The 24,111-nt window shown below is 35.7% G+C and overlaps 1 protein-coding gene across 7 annotated transcripts in view; it reads left to right on the top strand.

Moving 5' to 3' along the window:
* The window catches only part of ROBO1 (roundabout guidance receptor 1), a 1,104,762-nt gene that overhangs the window by 613,983 nt on the left and 466,668 nt on the right, over positions 1 to 24,111 (top strand). For all 7 annotated transcript variants that reach the window (XM_049709943.1, XM_049709940.1, XM_049709942.1 and 4 more), the window contains one exon: positions 2,007 to 2,090. In XM_049709943.1, the coding sequence (XP_049565900.1) occupies positions 2,007 to 2,090 (84 nt within the window). The remainder of the gene's footprint in view (positions 1 to 2,006; positions 2,091 to 24,111) is intronic.

The raw sequence follows: 24,111 nt of genomic DNA on the forward strand, positions 1-24,111 counted from the left end.
CAGAGTGGTGAGAAATGTGTGTATTCACATTAAATAAACGATCCCATCATAAATTAAAAGTAGTATTTCCTTTGAAAAGGGGCATTTGTTGCTAAAAATTAGTAGTCTGTAAAATTAAGATTGACCCTAAACACAATGTATCTTTTAAAACAAGACTGTAAGCAAGGGTGGTCCCTTAAAAGCCCTTTAATACATTTGAACAAGCACCTTCTGTTTATCTTCCTACATCAACCTCTTTTATTTGGTTAGTCTGCCTGAGCAAGGTTACTTAGTTCGGGGCAGAACATTGTGCTAACACTGCCTCAAAGTACACAAAAATGCCTATTTCCCATCCTGTTTTACTGATGTGACTTAAATCTCTGACCTAAACAACCCGTGCAAATACGTTAACAGGCTGGAGGGGTAGCTGGTGGACTGGTTCCCTTCTCTTTTCACCCCCAGAGTTGATTTTAAGGACAAACAGGACAACAGCCATTGCTGGGAAGGCAAGGATGAATAGAGTGATAATGAGCCCTTTTTTCCCCTTTGGTCTGCAGAGATCTGAACCTTTTTTTGTCCTTCATTTTAGCCACACCAGGGTCATTGAATGACACATGGATTAGAAAGGAGGAAAGACAGGGACAGAGTAGTTAAATGTGCTACGTGCAAAAGCCACAAAGCAGATTCATGTTGGACTTTTCATCCTCTTTTAAAATTTTCTAAATCATCCCTGAATAGTGGTGTCTTAGACAAAATGTGTCAACCTAGCTAAAAAACTAGCAGGGACACAAAATTAATGACCCCTGTGCTGTTTCTAGAGAGGCATTACCTGCGCGTTCTCGCTGCCTCATTCATAAGTGACAGACTTTCTTCCTCGAGTAAACAGCTGTGCTTCTTCACTGCTCAGACTGAGAGATCCTCTGTAGCTGCTGTTTAAGGTGATAAAAAGCCTACACAACTTGAATGACCTATGACTCTACGGTATTCAATTTAGGAGGTACGCACTTGGGTTTTATTGTGTCTGTGTCTGCTTATCAGCAACGGAGCTAGAGCTTCAGCTCATATTTATCTAACACACAGAGATATGACGCATAGAGTGAGCACGAGTGAAATTAGTGGTGTCACTGGGCTTCTGTGTATATTTATACCACAACTCAGCTTCTGGATATTGGAACTTGAGTGCCGTCGTGCTTAGCCTCATCTCTCAAATTCCACGTAGGAAAATTAATGTGCAATTGGGAAAACACACAAAAGCATTTCTTTTATTCAAGAAAAGTAAGAATGAATGAATGAAAATACCTATCCGGGTGACTATAATATAGAATCGCAAACAATTTGGAATGTTTTCAGATATTCAAACCCAAATGTGCAAAGTTAAGTCTCCTTCTACACAGGCACTCATTTTAGTAAATTTATCTCAGTCCTTCAAGATGACAAACTGTCGCCTTTTGAAAGATGGGATGTTGCAGCGCTTTCTTTGCTGTTGCTCAGAAAAAAAGTATGACATTTTTATCATCCACCCTCTTCTTTGACAAGACCCTATTTTTCCCCACACCCTCCCCGCCCCCCCATATGAGGTACAGTCCCTGGAGTCTGTAATTGGCAGGAGATGAAGCGATGATGGGGAGTGATCACAGTCAATAGCTTTGATTAACAATAAGGTAGAAAATTAGCAATGCTAGCATTCAGCCACCCTGCCCTCTCCCTCCTCCATATGCTCCCTCAGTCCGCGCTGGCGGCCTCACAGAGGGCAGTCAGAGCCCTTCACCAGCTTTGAAGTGCAGCAAAGGTGCAGGCAGAGCAGAGAATTAGGGAAATGAAGAAGTAGAAACTGTAAGCCATGATGCTGAGATCTTCGAATGGCTTAGTGTGCCGCAGGAGGGGCGAGGATGAAGTGTGCTGTGTGTTGTCCCTGTGTGTTTTTCTGTCACATGTGGATTTACTTGTGTCTGGACATGCTGTGATCGAAATGGCAACTACTGTTACTACTGTGACCCCATCAGCAGCTCTGGTGTTGTTTCCGACAGACCCTGAAGACGTAGAGAGGGGAAAGGACAACGGGACGCCAATCCCCACCTCTGATAACGATGACAATTCGCTGGGCTATACAGGTAGAGTGTTTCTTTCCCAAATACTAACTATCCATTTCTCCTAAAATACCGCCACCTCCATCAGTCATCAACCACCTGTATAAAATTATCTTTCTAATCATCCCTGCTTCCAGCTAACAATCCCAACAACTTCTTGTCCTCATTTTCCAGACTTTATTCATTCTTCAGGTGGGAGGTCATATTGCTAAAGGAAACACTTTGGGGAAGAGAAATTTAACATGAAAACTGCATGCATTCTTGTTGCCTATTTTTAATGTAAAAAGATGCTTATGAGCCTGAAACATTGGTATCACTAATATGTTTATTTTCTTAGAGATTTAATATCTAACTAAACTGCTATCAAAAGAAATAAAAGACTACCTTCAAGTAATTAGGGTTCAAAATTATCTGTACATTTGCTTTTTGTTGTTCTGCCTGAAGTCTTAACAACAACAGAAAGCAAACTCTTAACAAGAGTTCTGTAAATCATAATTACCAACTTATATCTCAGGACTGTGTTTGTATGACATTGTTACCTGATCTACAAACCAATTCTCAAATAGATGCATGTATATGTCAGCATAAAAGTAGCAATTTAGCTAATTGAATATGTTAGAAATAATTCATATTACAGATGTCTAAGAATGGTTAGCCTGGAAATATGTAAATGTTTCAGGCAGAATTTGTAAGCATAGTTATGAATATAGTTGCGTAAGTTACACATCTGAGACAATTTGACTAAAACTTCAGATAAAAGCAAAGAATGAAATACAACACTTTTAACACATTGAATCAGATAATGATGTGACAGGGGTCTTGTTGTAATAGCAGGTATTTATCACGTTCTTTTCATTAGTTCTTGTTAGCACAGTTCATAGATTTTTGCCAGGTTGTGGGCTGTAACTAGGTTGTGTGTGTGTTTGTGTGTGTGTGGTGAAGTAGCTGGGGCTAGAGGTAATGGAGAACTGGTCTGTCTCATTACAATCTTACAGATGGTTGTGTTCAAAAGAGAATAACCCAACAGATACACTTCACCTTGGTATAAAATAATAAACTGGTACTTTAGAAACATCCTCACTATATTCATAGTAATAATTTTCTCCAATATTATCCCTCATCTACAAAATTCAGGCTTTTAACATTTGGAATAAGTATGCAAATTAATAGCACCTTTACAGGCAACTTTAATACTTATATTTATTTCAGTCATAGATAACTCATTCTCATTTCCCCCCCTATCTTTCAACATAAGAACTGAGATTAAAGGACCAACAAATCAAAGCCCATTGGTGGTAAGATGGTGAGGGAGTTGGTATGATGATACTTTTCCAGAAACTTAGCTAGAAGAAGCCTTGTAAAAGTCATTTGTTAATACCATAAATACTGAGGAAGTTCGTGTTTATGAAAAGAGGAATCCAACATAGTGTTTTTCTCAGGGGATCCTCATTTGCCAATGCATCTTAGTTCAATTCCCTTGTGCTCACCCAGTCTAAACAACTGCATTGTTTAGATACACTAATAGGGTTTGCTCTTTGTCTTTTATGGATTTCCTGAAAATTATATATAACCAATGCATAAATCATGTTGGAGTGTTGATTTAAGAGAACCTCAATAACAATGCATTTAAGACTAAATGTAGCATTTTTTGAATTTTTCATTCTTATTTATTTTTCTCCGTCGGATTAATCAGTAGTCAGATTTCTGCTATTAAACATATCATTAGATGAATTAATAGGAGGAGGTAGTAAACTTATAATGACTGGTATACTGGGTGTTTATTTTTCAGTACATGTTGCTTCATTTCGTTGAGCTAAATGTGGGATTCTTCTTTCTCCTCCTAATATTCATAAATTTAGAAGAAAACCTTCTCAGAGGGAGCCATACAATTCTGGAAAACATATTTTGGGGAACATGAAACAGTCCCAAAGAAGTAGATCACCAGTTCACTAAAATTCACATCCACACATCTCCGGTTCTCCTTTTTCTACCACTACAAAGAGTACAATTTCCACTGTGAGCTAATTTGTCACTACAACATCTGCTCTGTTGCTCAAACCATTTGAGACCATCACTATCAAATTGACCCATCAAACTAGAATCCATGGACCTCATATCATACACATGAATTTATTTTTTATTAATGATTTAGTCAACAAATGATAATCTTTTATTAATAGTACTTACTGCTTAAACCATATACTATACTTATCTAAATTATATAAGGGATTTCATTAAGAGGCCAAGGAAAATATAGTAATATAGAGTTTAGGGAAGAAACGTAAATTGATTCCTTTTCTCCTTACCATCTTCAGATACAATACTATAAAGTCATATAAGGTTTGAAAACATTTCAGTCTCTCTCCTACTAATCAATGAATACAGAACAATTTCTAAGGTAGCATGGTGGTGTGTTATTAAAGTGAACTTATACATTTTTTACAGAGAAGTAGCCCATTTCCTCTTTAACTGGGTCATAAATATTGGGGATTATTTAACAGTCAAAGTATATAGACTTTGTTGCAACAACAAGTAAGAGGGGATTTCAAATCAGCACTCTGTGAGGTCAGACAGATATCCCAAAGAAGTCAAATATGGAATGATCAATTATTTTTTTAAAGGAGCTCCTACAAAGAGTACATTGTTCATTGACTGGAAATACATATGGTGTTTTACAAATATGAAAAAACTAAGTAATACATCCAAGAATATTTAACTATCTGAAATATACACAGAATTCATATATAGCTTTAGTCAATGACACAAAGTGTAGAGAGAAATTTATCAATACATAAAAATTTAGGGAATAAGTGGGAGCTAATGACATCCTAGTAGCATGCTTAATCTTTTTAGAAAGCAGATTATTAATTAGAAAGGAAATTAACTTTATATGGGTTTTGAGTACCAAAGAAGTCCACAAATTTGATTTGTAATGTCTAAAATATATCCTTTTTCCCCATTTCTACATACTAAAGATAAGATAATGCCCCCTATCTGCATAGGTCTGTTTTGAGGATTAGCTTCCTATTTTTACCGCAGCATATTGGGAGAAAAGCTAAATGTAAATTTGAAAATCTGAAAACTGAACAGTTATCAGAATTACGTCAGTATCAATTTAGATAAAGATCTAGCCACAAATTGTCAGAACTTCCAGAGTAATTTCAAATGGGGATAATGGAGTCTTCTACAAACCAACACTACCTCCAAATAAAGTTTGGTTATAATTCTGTTTGGTAGGAAACAAAATATATGCTTTCTTATAAAAAGAAAAAATCTTGGACAAATTAGTATGTTTTCCTATATGCACACAAATAACATCCCCCAAACCATGTTCACCTCACATTGTGGAATCTCAACAGGTAACTGTTGTTAATTGACGAGGACATTGATTCTTCTGTCACTCTACATTCTTAATGGTATAGGTTCCTCATTAAAATCAAACAGAAACTTCATTGAGACATGTGCATGTTTTTTTAATCTATGTATTCATACTAATAACTAGCCTGTATTATCCCTTCATATGTGCTATGAAGTCTTCTAAGCACTTTACATGCAGTAACTCATTTAATCCTCTTAACAACCCTCTCAGAAAGATGCTCCTATTAATAGTGACAGTGTCTGATGTCTGCTTCAATACTCCAGAAGAGAAATAGTCCAAAATTAATTACACATTTTCCAACATCACAAAGGTTGGGAGAGATTGTTGTGACTATAAGCTACATTTGAGAATGTAGTTAGAAATTAAATAGATTAGCCATGTTCCTTCTACACAACAGCAACAGTGCTAGTAACCAATGTTTTAGGTCTCTGCTGTTTCTCATCCTAGATTCATTATTATCACAATAACTAATGCACATATTGTGTAAATCAAATAAGACACAAGCTTTAAACAAAAATAAGTAGGTCCCTACTCCATCTCCTTATTCTTGAACCCGCTTCCCCTCAATCTATCTTCTTACTCTGTTAGATATTTCTTCTGATAATTTCCTTTATATTTTTAAATAAATTGCATCCACAAATACTTCTTGATTTGTCAGTTTTATACATTATCTAGAAATCTTTTTTTTTTCCCCTATTCTCCCACTACCACATTCTTTATTAAATTAACAGTCAGAGTTTACATTGGTAAGGCTAAGCAAGTTGTCCCTATGTGAGTTTACTGCAGAGCCAGTAGACTACTAAAATTGCATTGCTGGGCTTCCCTGGTGGCGCAGTGGTTGAGAGTCCACCTGCTGATGCAGGAAACACGGGTTCGTGCCCCGGTCCAGGAAGATCCCACATGCCGCGAAGCGGCTGGGCCCGTGGGCCATGGCCGCTGAGCCTATGCGTCCGGAGCCTGTGCTCCGCAACGGGAGAAGCCACAACAGTGAGAGGCCCGTGTACCGCAAAAAAAAAAAAAAAAAGAAATTGCATTGCCATCTTTATGTAAGACTGTTCATTTTCTGGAGTTAATAATTGCATTTTAACTTCCTAAATGCTTAATCATATCCAATATTCCATTGATCTGAGGTTTTTTTCAGATGTTTCTCTCATGAAACCCTCCATGTTTTTGTCCCAAACTGAATGGTTTGTCTCTAAACCTGGGACTTTCTTTTTTCTTTTTTAATTTATTTATTTTATCTATTTATTTTTGGCTGTGTTGGGTCTTCGTTGCTGAGCACAGGCTTTCTCTAGGTGCAGTGAGCGGGGGCCACTCCTCGTTGCGGTGCGTGGGCTTCTCACTGCGGTGGCTTCTCTGTTGCAGAGCACGGGCTCTAGGCATGCGGGCTTCAGTAGCTGTGGCACGCAGGCTCAGTAGTTGTGACTCCTGGGCTCTAGATGGGCTCTAGAGCACAGGCTCAATAGTTGTGGCACACGGGCTTAGTTGCTCCACATCATGTGGGATCTTCCCGGACCAGGGCTCAAACCCGTGACCCCTGCATTGGCAGGCAGATTCTTAACCACTGTGCTACCAGGGAAGCCCCTGGGACTTTCTTTTATCACTCTTTTGTGTTGGTTCTCCTATTTCCTAGATCTCACTTCTTCCACTTTCCTTGTTTATCCTCTTTTTAACAGAAGCCTAGTCTTCTGTTAAAAGCATAGCACAATAAAACTTTTAAAACATCAGGAACAGAGTTTTACTGTAATGTGCTTTGTGGTAGCTTGTCCACGTTTGCTTGCTTATTTGTTTACTTTGATTATGCTGGGTACTGAATGGGCTCTTTCAAATTGGAGGATCATTTATTTTAGTTATGGGAAATTTTCTTAAATTATTTTTTAATAACCCCCATCTCTCTATCACCTGTTCTGGAATTGCTGTTAGTCAGACTATGGACCTCTTAGAATGATTCATTAAGTCTCTTGTCCTTTCTTCCCTAATTTCTAATTCTTTGTTGTTTTCTCTCCCACTTTCTGGGAAACATCCTTGATATTTATTGTCTACCAATGCTTTTAGCAGAATTTTTTATTTGTTTATAATGTAACTTTAGTGGTTACATATGTTTTTAAGTCCTTTATATTTGGCTGTAGAAAATAACATACTAATTTACAAGTTCATATAAAATACCTATCCTACTCTTTATGAAATATTTGGGTGATCATTTATTCATTTACTTAAGCAAAACTCACATGTTGAAGTGCCTACCCTGGGGAGGGCATTGTACTAGGGACATAGGGTATTTAATATTTAAATTTGTTAAAATCAATACCATGCATGACTCTTCCTTGGATCATCATGTCTGATGGACCCCTCATTAACTTGCTCTTTGCAACTTGTGCATCATACTTTTGTGCATCATAGGGAATTAATAAACATTTACTAAAATGATAAACCATCTCTACTTTCTATTGACCCATATTAGGAATAAAATCATAGCATCATATCAATTTAACCAATCGGATTAGCCTTTCAAAGTTAACAGAAAGAAACACATTTTTTCAGATTTATAAAGTGGTAAAATCTGTGATTTGTTTGGAGTGACCTCAGTTATTAGGCAATTCTGCCAATTCTCTGAAAATATGAAAAAGAAGCAAATAAAACAGAAGATTGGGATAATGGGTTACATTTATGTATAACACTCCAAAATTCTTTCTTTTTGAATTAAGACAAAAAGAAAAACTGATTTTATTTTCATAATAACTGACAATAGGGAGTAGACATGACTAACTCTGCCTTCCTGAAGTTTAAGGGACATAGAACATGGAAGTTCAAGTGGATTTGAGCATTGAAAAGTAGGTTGAACTCTAACAACAATGGAATTCTATGAAAGAAGATTTCAAAGCAGTCTATGTCAATTATTTTTTTTAATTAAAAATCTAATTTTGTGTTGTCCTCACATTATTAACACTAATTATAATTCCAGTGTTTTTCATGAATGTTTTGGTGATTTAAGTCATTCCAAAAAGGTGTTGACTAAGGCATTGACTGTTATACTTAGTATTTTATAACATTTTCAATCTTGTAAACTTTGCAGCTAAATATTTTGAGTTTCTGTGGTAGAGGAGGAAAGAGCACAGTGTCTGAGCTCCTATAAAATGGCAAAACCTTGATTCTAATAGGAAAATTTCATCTAATTTTATTTTCTTTAGTTAGAAGTTCCAGTGGAGAAAATACTTTTCATGAATAGTGATTTGAACTTTTGAAGGAATGCTTTTGATTTTTTAAATATATCCCAAAGTGACAAATTTTAGAGATGTGTAGATAAGTAGACACACTCAGAAACACAAACTATGCAGACACTTTTTAGGTGTGAACGACATCCTTAAGACAGTGCACCTATACATATGAGGGATTCAGTTTAAGAGTTTTTTTAAAAGTTTAACAAATTTTTAAGAAATAAATAATTCTTGTGTTGTAGAAGCTACAGTAAAATGCACTCCCTAATTATCTTGGTAATTCAGTAAGAATCTTCATTTACACAGAAATTTATACAAAATATTATTTTAGCTTACCTATTCTCCACTTTAACTACAGAGGCATGACTTTGGAAATGATTCCCTACTAACCTAATAAGACACATCCCAGGCTCAGAGCCTTCCAAGCAGCATCATGCTCAGCTTCCAGCCAGGAACTGTCAGCACACAGTCATGGGTAGTCTTATCCCTGCACTGCTTTAGAACCCTGCTTAAGGTCCTATGCAAACCATCCCCCACCTTTTTTGTTTTAACTTTTCTAATTCATAAAAGGGAAATAATAGTTGACATTCAATAATTCTTTTGAAACTTTAAAGAGAATTGGCTAATCTTTCCTAATCTCTAATTTTTAGAGAGAATTTTAGGCAATGATCATTTTTTTCTCCTTACAGTTATTCCTATAGAATTTTTTCACAATTCATGGACTTCAGTGCAACTTCATTTTATCAAAAGAGTTAATACCAAAAAAAAAAAAAGAGTTAACACCTAGAGGGCCATGTAATCAGTACATAAGCACTTGCTGTAAAATTATTTTACTCTTATTACTTTACATTGCTGCAAAGAAACTATTGAATCAGCTGAAGGTTGGTACTACAGCTGTGGTTAGTACCATAGTACCATAGTTCCATAGTAGGTTATGCTGTGGTCACAAGCAAAATCTATATTTCCATGGCAATACAAGATAAGTGTTCCAAGGCAATGAAACAAAAATGCATGTTTTAGTCAGGCTTAAAAGGCCAGGGGGGAGCTCTGTTCAATATAGTCATTCAGATTCCAGAGGCTAACAGAGATGCCCTCTTGACACAGGCTTCCATGATTGCAGCAGCAAGAACAATCATGAGCTGGCTTTAAAAGCCTCTGCATAGAAGTAACTTCTGCTCTTCTATTTATCCAAATAAAGTCACATGAACACACCTAATTTCAACAGAATAGGGAAGTACAGTCCTACCAAGACACCTGGAGGAGAAGGAATTAGAAATACTTGGTGAACAATACTAATCACTACTAGACTAGCAATACAAAAAACAAGAAATTAGTCACTGTTTCATAACATACACTCCTTCCTTGATGGAAGAAACTTAACTATATAAGGCATCCAGATGGTCCATAACTGAATATACTGAACATTCCATTGGTTATTTCACTGTTATTGAAGACTCTATTCAGTTCTTCCCTTCAATTCATTGCCGAAAAAATATTTTTTTTTTGTTCAGAAGCTATGTTATGCATGATAACCTGATATAGACCAAGGCGTAGAGTAAATGCATGGATGGTGGGTCTGGCAGAACATGGTGTGAAAAAAAGAAAAGAAAAGAAAAGAAAATTCATTCACAGAACATCTATTCCAGTGAGGACATATCACTTCTCCCTCCCCCATGATGAAAGCAGTTGTCTTGGTGGACCCTGTATCTGTGCTATGGGCAGACCAGGCTTTCAGCAGTATTGATGGCCATCCAGTTTTGTTAATGGTAATATGAAGTCTTTAAGCCCATGTACAACCTCTGTCCCTGCTACACTGGACACATGGTTAATGAGCCAATTGTGAAGCAGTGGGATTGTGGAGGAAGAAGCTGAGTGACATATAGGTCAACATTGCCACCTTTTTACTAGAAGCCTCCTATGCAACATATGTTCCTTTATAAGCATTTACCCAGGACACTGATATCTGAATTCATTTCAAAAGGTCCACCTCATACCTCTTGCTCAGATTTTCTTGTTACACATCCTTCAAACTTCTCCCTTCTCACACCTCAAACATCCATGAAACCCTTTAGCTACTGTCTCTGAATCAGTCTAGGTCCATACCTCTAGTCATCTCTTTCGGGTAAAGTGGGCAACCAGTTGTTCTACTCAGAGTTCTTCCCACCATAAGGATTTACTTTTCCTACTGTCCTTCAGGACATTCTTGTAAGGGCTATAATGCAGCAAGAGTCCACTTCCAACCAGTGCCAACATATGATGCAGAACTGAATGTTTATCAGGCTTATTTTTTTCCCCCTCTTGACTGATTATGAGAAACACCTCAGGTGGTCATATATATGGATTGAAGGAGAGGTGGAGGTGCAGCAAGAATAGATTCATTATGAGTGGCAGCTGCTACCTGCACATGCAACATTTTTGTGCTTTCAGTACCTGCTTGAGACTATTCCTTCTTTGCCTGTGATAATTTCACTTGATAATAGCATGCCGCTTTGTATATTCAACTTTATGACCCAGGGGACCAAACATCACCCTGTTCATGGCAGTTGTAGGATTTGGGGAGGAATTTAGTTTCCCTTGATCCGAAGTTCAATTATTTTTAGACCCAAATTGCAAGACAGAAGCTGGACTTCAAAAGGAGACTTTATTTTAAGAAGTCATTGCTTTCCCCTGAAACCCAAAGTGCTCTATGCTGTGATTCTACCGTCAGAACTTGCCATAAGTAGCATACATGTCCCATCACTGCACAATTGATTTTCTCAGTCATATGGCCAAATAACAAAGCTGCTTTGCACACCAAGCTGAAACAGTAGGACAGCCTACTCTGGCTCACACTCAGAAGGGATAGCATTATGGGCAGTTGATAAATAGGAAGGAAAAGCTCACCCAAATGTGGTATATGGTTCTTCCATTATCCAAAGATACCTAACAAGCAGACATATTGCTGAAAAATGTGGGGCACTTTGGCAAGAATATCCTGACACGACTAGACCCCTAAAATTCACAGGAATAGTGGGCAGAACCCTACTTTTTTAACATCTTTATTGGGGTATAATTGCTTTACAATGGTGTGTTAATTTCTGCTTTATAACAAAGTGAATCAGTTATACATATACAGAACCCTATTTTTTAATGGGATTTTATCGTCCAAGCTTTGGAAGGCTTAGGCCTTACAAAGACATATGGAGTAACTGCTGCTTACTGCTCACCAACATCTATGTGCCTGATTTCAACAATCTAGTGGGCCAGGATGTTGACTTGAGGATAGTGAGATGATCAAGATCTCAGAGGAATAAAGATAGAGGGTTGATGTATCCCTTAGATAAGACAGTGAATATGCAGTACCATACCTCCCAAGTGAAAGCAAGATTATTCTGGTATCGTTTATTTACTGGCGAGAGAAGAATGAATTTGCCAGAATACTTTCTTCATTTTATGTGCCAGGGTCTCTGTTAATTTTCTGTAGTAAAGAGAAAATATCCGGAACAGTTTTTAACATTTAAATCTCCACCTGTTTAAGTGTACAATGATCACTGTCAGTCTCCAAGCCCTATCCCTCTTCTGCACGGAGCAAAGACTTAGTTTAATGGGGAAAAGTTAAGGTCAAACACAAATTGTATATTTCAAGTCCTTGGAAATTGGCAGTAATTGGTTCATGTTTTCACACAGGTAGGGCATTTCATTTGATTTTTTGATTTTATATAGAGCAGCAATTCTGACTTCTTACTATTAAAAGAAAGTCCTTGGGAATTCCCTGGCAGTGGTTAGGACTTGGGACTTTCACTGCCATGGCCCAGGTTCAATCCCTGGTTGGGGAACTAAGATCCCACAAGCTAGGCAGCATGGACAAAAATAAAATAAAATAAAAGGTTTTTATAAATACATAAATAAAGTCCTCATTCAATGGGTCAGGGAGACAATTGTTTTTCTGCCAATTGTTGATTCATCTATGTACTCAGTAACTGAAAAGATTGTCACAAGATGGATTTTCAGGCACACTGGCAGATGTATTAGGACAAAACTCTATCATTTGACTGATGAAACACAATAGTGTTCTGGATCTCTAGGCATTAGCATTCTCAAACAGTCTGTATCTCCCTTTCTTCAAATCAGACATCTTGCTAAATGGGCTTCCTCTAGGGAAATCCAAACATAAAGTTATCATACATAAATTTGATGGTATTGCATGACCCTTTTTCACAACTACCAGGCCTCTCCTTCAGTTACGGGGCTCCCAACCCATGCACTGGGTGACCACTGATGCTTTGGCAATTGGGTGGTGGACACATGACTCAAGTCAGGTCTTTTTCACCAAGCCTAGAATATTTTTTTATTTATTTAAAACTTAATTATACTTTGGTAACTTCACAGCTATTTTAATTTTAGGGAGTCATGATCTGTAAACCACAACAAAATATCCTTGGGAGTCGGGGGACTATTGTGAAAAACATGTTCACTTTGTCCTTGGTAGTTAATTGCTACCATTTAGTCTTGACCACTCCATGACCCTATCATGCACATTGAAATCAGGGAGCTCATTACAATGACACTGTTTCCTAATTTCATCCCTAGCCTACAGAGAACAAACATTATAATGCTTTTCAAGAATACAGGGGCTCCTCTCTCGAGTATAGTGATGCCTTGTTGATGGGATTGTCTTATGGGCCCTTTCAGAAAACAGAATTGGAGGATGGGTAGGTATGTCACAAATGGTAAATCCACTCAAACATTTGAATCCCTCTATGTCAGTGCTTCCCAATAAAAATATAAATGCATGACACAGATGCAAGCTACATGTGTACTTTCAAATTTTCTAAAAGCCATATTTTAAACACAATAAAAAGAAATAACTGAAATTGTTTTTAAAATTATATTTTGTTTAACCTAATATAGACAAGATATTATTATTTCAATATATAATCCATACAAAATTTACATGTAATTCATATAAATCCATATCTCCATATTATCACTGAGACAGTTTGCAGTTTTTGCACTATTTTACACTTTAAGAACATCTTGATTTGGACTAGCCACATGTCAAGTGCTTAACAGTCACATGAATTCCTCCCTCCCCATTAGGCCAAAGAATTTCAGGCATTTAACTTTATTTACTAAACACGTCATTTGAGTCTAAGTTTCAGTCAATATCAAGCACACAGCTAGAACTACTTCTAGCAGCTCAAACTAGCCGTTGATTCCAGAAATTCTGTTAAATCCAATGATATTAATAAACGCAGCCACCTTAAAATTATTTTCTGTCTTTCCTGGTCTAGCCCATTTAGAATCATATCCCATAAATATTCACCAAGATTCTATTGGAATAAATTAGCAAAATCTAGTAAGCCTTCTTTTCCTGAATTAGGTATTGTAGCTGTGACATGTTGGAAATTGAATCTGATCTTTGTTCTGGGGGTAATTAGGAGCAGTAGAGCAGGGTGCGAGGTGAATGGATATCCTTTAATGTGATAAGTATCTCAAGGACTCCAAGTAAGGCAGCTCCAGCTTCATCCATGGGAAGAAAAGGCTCTTCCTGCTGGCAAGGGAGGATCAGTGGAATTTGGGGGGTTGGAGTGCTCAAGTTTATCTGGACCCATTCCCATAATTCTATTCCAGTTTTCAGGTTCCTGAACTTTCCCCAGTCAATGCTCTAAATTTTCACACAGGAGGCCCCAGTCCAGCAATGCTGAGTCAGAATTTCAGCCACAAGAAGCACTGAGGCGATAAGTCACAATTCTCTGTGCCCCTACTACCACTGTGCCTTGACCCAAGAATTTAAAAGCTGGGTATATCACTTCTCTAAACGATTCAGTGCACTCAGAAGCAGGCAGCCCACTTACACAGTCGTTGTGTTCTTTATTAATATCATGATAGCCTACTGCAGGAACCCTACAGTCCATCAAAGCCTTGCCTCAATTGGCATTTCATTACAGGTGACCAGGGGCAATACATCATAATACCATTTTGTCACTTTATACTACAAATGGTCAGGTTCTCATTTTCTTTTTTTATTCTAATTTTAATTTATTTTTAATTGAGATCTAATTGGCAGATAACATTATATTAGCTTCAGTTGTACAACAAAATGATCTGATATTTGTATATATTGCAAAATGATCACCGCAATAAGTCTAGTTAACATCTATCACCACTGGTAGTTACAATTGTTTTTCTTGTGATGAGAACTTTTAAAATTGACACTAAGGCCTCATTTTCTAATTGCATCCAGATTTCACTCACTTCTCATTAAGCAGGTGAGTTAACAAATCCCAGATCCTCATCCTGGAGGTCCTGGGAGTAACTGCTAGTGTCTGCATGACGGGTCTCTGTTTTCAAAAACTAGTGAAGATTTTGGAAGGAGTTGGTACAGTTGAAGGAACCAGAAGTTTCTCTATATATTCTCATAAGAAAGGGATTTAATACAGGCAATTAGATACTGCAAAACCATTGGAAGAAGAGAAGGTAGACATTTGAAAAAATTTACCCAATAATAATTTACCCACAGGATACATCAGCTCAGGAATCATACCAAAGGAGCAAAATCTCAGTTAAGAAATGAGGTATCAAGAAGTGAGATATCGAGGCAACATAGAAATGAAAATTCTTTACGTTTAAGTCTTCCATGTCTGTCAATGAACTTATTTCTGAAAGTGTAAAATATACCCAATTGACATTCACCGTGATAACTTACATCTAGCGAGCACTTAGCACTGTTTGTTTGGCATTATCTCATATAAGCCTCAAGGCAGCTTGTCAGAGTGGGTTCTATTCTCTTTATTTCATAGATGAGGAAACTGAGTCAGAGACGGATTAAAGCAGTTTTCCTGATTTGCCACAACTATCAAATTCAGGGAATCTAGACTCTATTCTTATTTGCTTCCCACACCTAGGTAGGGCTTATCTGTAGTGAGCTTCATGTATTATTAATAACTGCAAAGTCAAGCATGTATAAGCTTTCAAATCACCACAATTATCCAATTAACCCATGTTTACTTATATAGCCTTTAGTGCTTCTCTTCAGGAGCAGGCTAATGAATTTCAGTATAAATAATTTTACAAGTGGGAAACAAAGGTCATGGGAAAAAATGGGACGTTTCATAATAACTGTTACATAAAGGACTTTTTATTCCCCCAAAATCAATTTTGAAGATTGAAGTCTTGGCAGAAGCCTAGTCAATTTTAATTCTAGTGCTATTCAGTTGGTTCTAATAAAATTTCTAAAAACTAATAATAATGATGTGTCAGTTTATTAAGTATAACACTTTAATTTTACAGATGAAATAAGAGAACCATACATGTCTAGTAAAAATATAAAAACATGCATGGAATGATTTACATCAACTTCAAGATGCTAGTTATCTCTGGGGAAGTGAGGAGTAGAAACAGATAGGAAAAGAGCTATAGCAGTATCTGTAAATTTTCCTTTCTATTTAAAAAGAGAATGTAATCCAAATGTGGCAAAAATTTACTGACAGTTTATGCAAAGTGTAAATGAGTATCTATTTGTGTAGTTTTCTGCATGTGTGAACTATTTCATAATTTGAGATTAAAAGAGTTTTAAGAAATTGACATTAATTTTTAAGTATTATCACGGTTCTATCAGTTTCCATTATGTAATATGGCATACTTTCTTTATCATATGTTTTATGCTAGCATCTGCATTTTGAAAATGGTATATAATAGAACTTTGGAAAAGTACCCTAAATTGACAGAGCTCTTTTAAAATAAAGCCAAAAGAAAGAAGAAAAGAACTTTACCCAAGAATTTAAATCTTATAAAATATGCTTTTGATGTGTTGGGAATTTAATGTTCATTCATGTCAGACATGACTTCAGTTTTTAAGGATCTAATTGAGAAACAAATGCCCAAAACGGATTTTTCTGTCTTAAAAAAACGAAAGAGACACTGTGATGTACCTTACCATCAAGAATATGAAGAGCTACATAAAATATTATGTCATTCAATTTATGCTTTAAAATATATACAGCACATAATTATTATGGGTAAATATGCTTGTTCATTATCTTTTTTTCAAATGTGATTTAGGTGTTTTCAATTTAAAAAGAACCAGTGGAGTCACACAAACTCCTTTCACAAAGAACTGTACAAAACTGAATTACCATTTCGAGAATAGGGTTTGCCACGGAAATCCTCATTAGTGAAAAATGTACTAAAGAGAATCAGTCAGTCTATTCACTCTATAATTTAACCAAGACATTACAGTGAACTAACCAGAGATAGGACACCCCTATTCACCACAGCCTTTAATGTCCTTGTAGTTCCTTTTAGTTTTAACCTATCTTTCTCTTATATATTTCTATCTTGTTTCCATTAACAGCAGCAGTTGTACAAGGAGAAATGTTGAATAAGGAGAAAAATTCAGAATGGTACTCAATAATTGATGGTTGTCCTTATCTTTAAAGTAAAAATTAGATAAAGAGAATCTCTGGAAGCAAATTCTTATTATTATAATCTAATAGATTTCTCTAGAAGTTAATTCAAAATGAAGTATTAGAATGACTGTATTAACTTGTAAATGTAGTTGAATGGACACTAGGATCTTGTTATTGATGTTTATAAGTGACTATATAGGTGAACAAGTGAAACGCTGAGAAAAAGTCAAAATATGGCCACTTTCAATTACAGAAGTGCATTTTTTTACACAAGTAGCTGCAACTATCCCATTACTTCTGCTACCTTACATAAATTAGACATTTATACAGATGTATCTTAGATTATTTTCGATGCATCAAAGAAAAAAGTTAGTTGATAAAAAATAGGTGTTTTTTGTTTTTTTTTTTGTAACATCTTTATTGGGGTATAATTGCTTTACAACGGTGTGTTAGTTTCTGCTTTATAACAAAGTGAATCAGTTATACATATACATATGTTCCCATATCTCTTCCCTCTTGCGTCTCCCTCCCTCCCACCCTCCCTATCCCACCCCTCCAGGCGGTCACAAAGCACCGAGCCGATATCCCTGTGCCATGCGGCTGCTTCCCACTAGCTATCTACCTTACGTTTGTTAGTGTGTATATGTCCATGACTCTCTCTCGCCCTGTCACAGCTCACCCTTTCCCCTCCCCATATCCTCAAGTCCGTTCTCCAGTAGGTCTGTGTCTTTATTCCTGTCTTACCCCTAGGTTCTTCATGACATTTTTTTTTCTTCTTAAATTCCATATATATGTGTTAGCATATGGTATTTGTCTTTCTTTTTCTGACTTACTTCACTCTGTATGACAGACTCTAGGTCTATCCACCTCATTACAAATAGTTCAATTTCGTTTCTTTTTATGGCTGAGTAATATTCCATTGTATATATGTGCCACATCTTCTTTATCCATTCATCCGATGATGGACACTTAGGTTGTTTCCATCTCCGGGCTATTGTAAATAGAGCTGCAATGAACATTTTGGTACATGACTCTTTGAATTATGGTTTTCTCAGGGTATATGCCCAGTAGTGGGATTGCTGGGTCATATGGTAGTTCTATTTATAGTTTTTTAAGGAACCTCTATACTGTTCTCCATAGCGGCTGAACCAATTCACATTCCCACCAGCAGTGCAAGAGTGTTCCCTTTTCTCCACACCCTCTCCAGCAAAGAAATAGGTGTTTTTATCATTCATACTAGGTTCACTTAAACTTGCTTTGCAAGCAGCTATCAGAATCAACAAATTCAACTAAAATCAAAGTTTTAGGGATTATTTAGAACATGAAATAAAATGCATATGATGCATTTTTGGTATTCAACTGGCATTCTGACATGGAATAAGAATTTATTTGATTGTTTTATTAGGAGTAGGTTACAGTGCCTTTTACATAGACACCTGTATTCTACTGTAACTAAAACAATTTGGGTTTTGTAAAGTTCAAGGGAAAGTTTTACTCTTCCAATTTAAAATTGCTTTAACACCTCATGTCAACCAAATGATAATTTTGTTTTGTTTTGTTTTGTTTGCGGTCCGCGGGCCTCTCACTGTTGTGGCCTCTCCCGTTGCGGAGCACAGGCTCTGGATGCGCAGGCTTAGCGGCCATGGCTCACGGGCCCAGCCGCTCCGCAGCATATGGGATCTTCCCCGGACCGGGGCACGAACCCATGTTCCCTGCATCGGCAGGCGGACTCTCAACCACTGTGCCACCGGGGAAGACCCAAATGATAATTTTAAAAAGAGATAATGTTTAAAATTCAGAGTGCTACAAATGTGTCAATTAATAAGCTTCATTTAATTAAGCAATTCAAGAGTATCACCCAATTTCTTAAAATGACTTATATTGAAGGTTTTAATGATTACATAATTAATATGCTCATAATACAGGTAATTTAGAAAATAAAAAAGCACCAATTAAAATCAACACCCAAAATTTTAATATGCAAGTGGTTCTCATTACCCATCTGTAATCATGAACAAAGTTCACTTAAAAGGAATTCACACACACACACACACAAACACACACAAAAGGCAAGTGCACATTTCATTAAAATTGAAAAAGTAATTAGGACTTTTTAAAAATAAACCACAACTTAGAAAAAGTAATTTATATCATGCTCAATAAAATATATGCTATGTTTGGGACTCTACCCTAACTCGGATAATGAATCAAGCATCAAATCTAACACAATTTCTGTGATAAATATTGTGTGATAGAAAGATATGAAATCCATCATTTCACATGTGATTTTACCAGAATTATCATATTCTTTGTGTAGAACCCATTTTATCATACTTAACGGATTTTCTCATTCTTAACATTCAACTGGTCTAACTCTGAAAAATCTCATCTGTCAGTGTTTTTTGTGTAATGTAAGCAGTTCTCCAAAAATGCTTTCATGGAAATCTCTTCTTTTGTGACATCCTGTATCTGTGGTAAGATTTGCAATTTTACTTTACAAATGATATGTGTTGTGTTTGCTTTGGATTATCGGATTAGCTGAGACTGAGCTGTACAGACTTTGTAGACTGAGATCTACAAAGACTGACTGAAAGAGTGGGGATAGGTTCTAGATGCAAGTGGGGAAGGATATTTGAGGGGAATACATTTATAACTGATGATTTTGTTAGTGAATATTTTCGGTTATAACAAAATTCACTTTCCTGTGCAACCTCAGTTCTTTGGGTACCCAGATAATGAACTTGAAGATAATTAGTACTTTCTATTTATCATTCTTGTATTTGGGTGTATTCATATTATATTTTAACTTATACTGTGCTTTGTAAAAAAATCCATGCATGCTGTTTGTAACCTAGTTTTTCTACCTTAAATATCATGAAAGTTTTAATAATGTATCATGTCATTCGCATGAGTTCTTACTCAGAAGTAGTCTAATTAAATTGAATGTGGGTTTAAGATTTAGCACTTGCTAAAGACTTTAGGTCTTAGCAAAAATAATTCATTCTTAAGATAATGAATGCACTAAACACAGTCGTTTGGGGATTCAAATTCATATAATACATGAGTAAAATGCTAATAAAAATCCAGTTCTTTCTATAGTTCAGAGTCTGTTCCAGAGTATCAAAATAGAAGTATTTGTCTTATTTGTTCAGGCAATGTTAGTGTATTGAAACAAAAACTGTTTGAAGCAATTAAGGTTCATTAAAAATGTTGCTAATTTAATGAAACCCTAAGAATGTGACATCACAATAATAAAAATGAGCTCTACTAGTAGATTCTAATAAAAAATATACAGCTTTATGTTTCCCAGAGGGAGCTCATAAATGGTAAGTATGGTAAATCTCTGATTTATATAGGCTTTTAGAAACCTCTTAACTAGCAAAACAAAGATAGTATATTTTCCTTCATATGGCAAGTTCTTTTTATTTTTAAAGTAGAATATTCACTTTCTTCAAAAGAAATAATTTTGAGAGCAATATTCTTTTCAGCTTGTTAAGTTGCTTTAATTTTAAGCAAGGTATCTAGCTATGTAAATGTCAAGTCTGTTACCAGAGCTAAATTTAGGAGATTTTTCCAGGATGACCAAGGGCTTTCCATTATACATTACCTTACTTCAGATTTAACAGAAACAAAACAAGTAGGAATTAGAATTCAAACTGAAACTGGCAATCCATTCTACAAAAATAAATGTTTTCCAAAACCAGATACGCAGGAGGAGCTCCATAAATACCAATGGATGGCCATAATCAACATTACTAATATTGGTTGGCAGCTTTCAGGCTAATTGTGTGTCACTTCGGCTTATACTCTTTCTACCACAAACATGTTAATTGAGACTTTTTTCAATGCACTTTCTTCTGCAATTCTTGTTTCCAAGTTGGAGAAAACAATGCACGCATATAGATAGTTTAACAATACAAATATTAACATAAATTTACAGAGTGTGCTTTGTTTCTCTACTACTCACAGTTGGCCTGGAATTTATGAGATAAAATTAATATACGAAATCCAAATTGGGCCTAAGAATACTTACTGTTCTTTCACCTAAAGTAAACTGAACTTGCCAGATTCTCTCCAGAACAGCTACACCACTCCACACTCCCACCAGTCGTTCATGAGATTGCCAATCTATCAGGTGTATAACCATATTACATGACTTAATTTTTATTTCTCTGTGCCTTAATGAGTTGGAATATCACTTTTTATGTCTTTGGGGATTCCTCTTCCATAAATTGCCTGATATAAACATTGTTCATTTTTCTCTGACAGTCATTGCTTGTTTTCCTGTTGATTTTCAGAAGTCCTTTTTGTTGATTTTACATATTTTAAATATCTTTTCACTTTAGTCGTTTGTCTGTTTTCTTTCTCCATGGTGTCTTAAACAGAAATCCTTCATTTTCATATGTCATAGCATCTTATTTTGTCTTACGGTTTTGCTTTTGAATTAGTCACAGTCTCCTACATTTTTTCTCTTAACAAGGTTTGCCTCTCATATTTTGGTTTTTAAGGAATGTTAAGGCCACTTTTTACATGGTGTTTTTTTTTCTTCATATAGTAAGTCAGTTTTCTCCATACTATCTACCAAAGCCATCTACCCTTTCCCTATTGGTAGCAAATTTTCATAGATCAAATCCCCATATATGTATGGGTCTGCCCCTAAGCTGTCTGTTCTGTTACATTAATCTATGCCTCTATTCTTGCCCTATGATACTACACTGATTTCATTGATATGGTTTTGCAGTAGTCCTTCAAATAAGATAGGGCAAGGTCATGATGGCCTCTGTAAGTCATCCCATCCAAGACCATGGGTTGTATCTATGTTACTTAAGGTAATCTAGTAATGTGACCTTAAGCTAAGTGACCTCTCTAAGGATCGGGATGATGTTAATAGTAACTAATGCATATGACTGGTGAGAATTAAAGGATGATTGTGCAAGCCCATCACTGAACAAGCGACCTACGCATCATAAGTATTCAATAAATGTTAACATTAAAAATTAATAATAAAAAAGAAAATAATTCAAAGGTACTAAACCAGGTTTCTACTCTTTTTAGGGAATAGAGATAATGTATACAACATTACAATTACATGTTTATTTTACTTTAATAATATCCAGTAAAAACATTGGATTGGTCAGCAAACAATCTGAAAAAATAAATTTTCTTGCTATTATGCCATTATTTAGTATTATTTCTGTCATTATTCATGTTAAATGTTTTCTACTAATTCCATGTTAAACTTGACCAGCACTGGATTAAAATACAAAGTTTTTAATTGCCTAATATATCTTTCAAATAATATGACAATGAAAGAGTTCAGAATTCCTCATGAGAGAATCCAGAATTTCATAAAATTGTGAGGACAAACCTATACCTAGTTTCACTCTTCAAGTGAGTAATTCTTGACCTGGGCTTGCATATCCAGAACCTGTTCCCGGCTTATAAGTCAGAATCCCCAGCGGTGGAGCACAAACGCTGGTACTCCTGTTTGAAAATCTGCACTAGATGATTCTGAGGTGCCAGCAGAGTAGAGAGCCACTGCTTTCATAGCCTGTTGAGGCTGCTGTCTCCCTCCTTCTCAAATCAATGTCTTAGGCTTGCAACCATTGTGAATCCCTAAGCAAATGTAATATGTGTCAAATTAAAGTGCAATTTAATTTATTCATGTCCTTCATCATCTTTAATTAAGGCAGAATACTTTAGTTAAAATGAATACATAATTTGCTTCAATTATAGTCACAGAAAGCTTGATCTTCACATTTACTAAAGGTCATTTTTAATTATATAATTTGCATATGTACGTGTATATGTTTGTATATGTATATATTCTTTCTTCTTGGATGACATTTTTTGGTAAGAGACTTCAGATGAGATAAAGGTAATGGAATTTATATTTAATAATTCTGGATATTTCATACTATTAGGAGAAATAATGAAGGTCTATTCTGAGTTCACTATTTGTTGTTGTTTGGTATATGCCAAGGGAAATGTATAAAGATGGAAGACCATTAGTAAATTCATAGGGCTATTTGTACTTGTAAACTGCTTACTCAACAAAAAGCATTCATTTGTTTAAACTAAGGTCAGCCTTTGTTTATTACAGTAATTACTGCCTTTCAACTGGAGATAATGTGCTTGGTTTCCAAAGTATGTGGGAACTCTACCTCCTAGGAGTCACCAAGCCTCAGACAATAGTGCAAAAAGGATCTAAGACCAGGGTCTAAGTTCTATTTATGAATGTCCTAGTAGTTCATTTTTGTTTGGGGGTATTAGTCCAGGTTCATTTTTTAGCTATGTCTTCCTTTCTTTATTTTTTGGTGTTCAATTATGTTTGATGTATACTTAAACATGAAAGCTTAACATTGTTAAGTCTAATAAGCTGCTACTAATATATGCAAACAATGCACAAATATAATTAGATTTAATTAGATTTGTTTTGTTTTCAGTTAAATTCACTCAAACATGTGCATTGTTTTCACTACATATCAAATAATTTGACTGAATCTTTCACTTTCTATCTTCTGGTTTTGAAATCATGTTAGGACGAACTCTTTGATAATTTACTTTCTTATTTCCTCTTGTTTTATCAGATACATCCTAGGTCACTAGGAATTTATAGCTGCTAATTTTATACACAGATATAGTTAACCATTTTTAATTAGAAGAATCATAAAAAGCTCCTAGAAAGAAAGCCTGAAAATAATACTTATCATAAATAATGAAACAATTTTAATAATTTATAAGAGCAAAATAGCACAAATAACTTTTATATGCGTGTCTCTGGACATACACATCTGTGTTAGTGACTTTTTTCAGTAATGACTCTCAAGGATAGTAGAGTTTTATCAAAGTGAAGCAAAAAAATATCTGCTAAGGGCCCCCCTGCCAACTCCTTGTTTAAATTTTATTTTTGTCAACCAAGCATTGCCACAAGTTTGTAACTGCCATACTTCAAATAATTTGTTTCTTATTCTTATGAGGTACAAATAAAAGTGTTTCATATAAATAGGCAAGCAGAATATTTGGGATATCTAGTGATTACATCTAGTAGGGCTAAGTAA

Source organism: Orcinus orca, chromosome 5 (assembly GCF_937001465.1).
Source record: "Orcinus orca chromosome 5, mOrcOrc1.1, whole genome shotgun sequence".
Classification (NCBI taxonomy): domain Eukaryota; kingdom Metazoa; phylum Chordata; class Mammalia; order Artiodactyla; family Delphinidae; genus Orcinus; species Orcinus orca.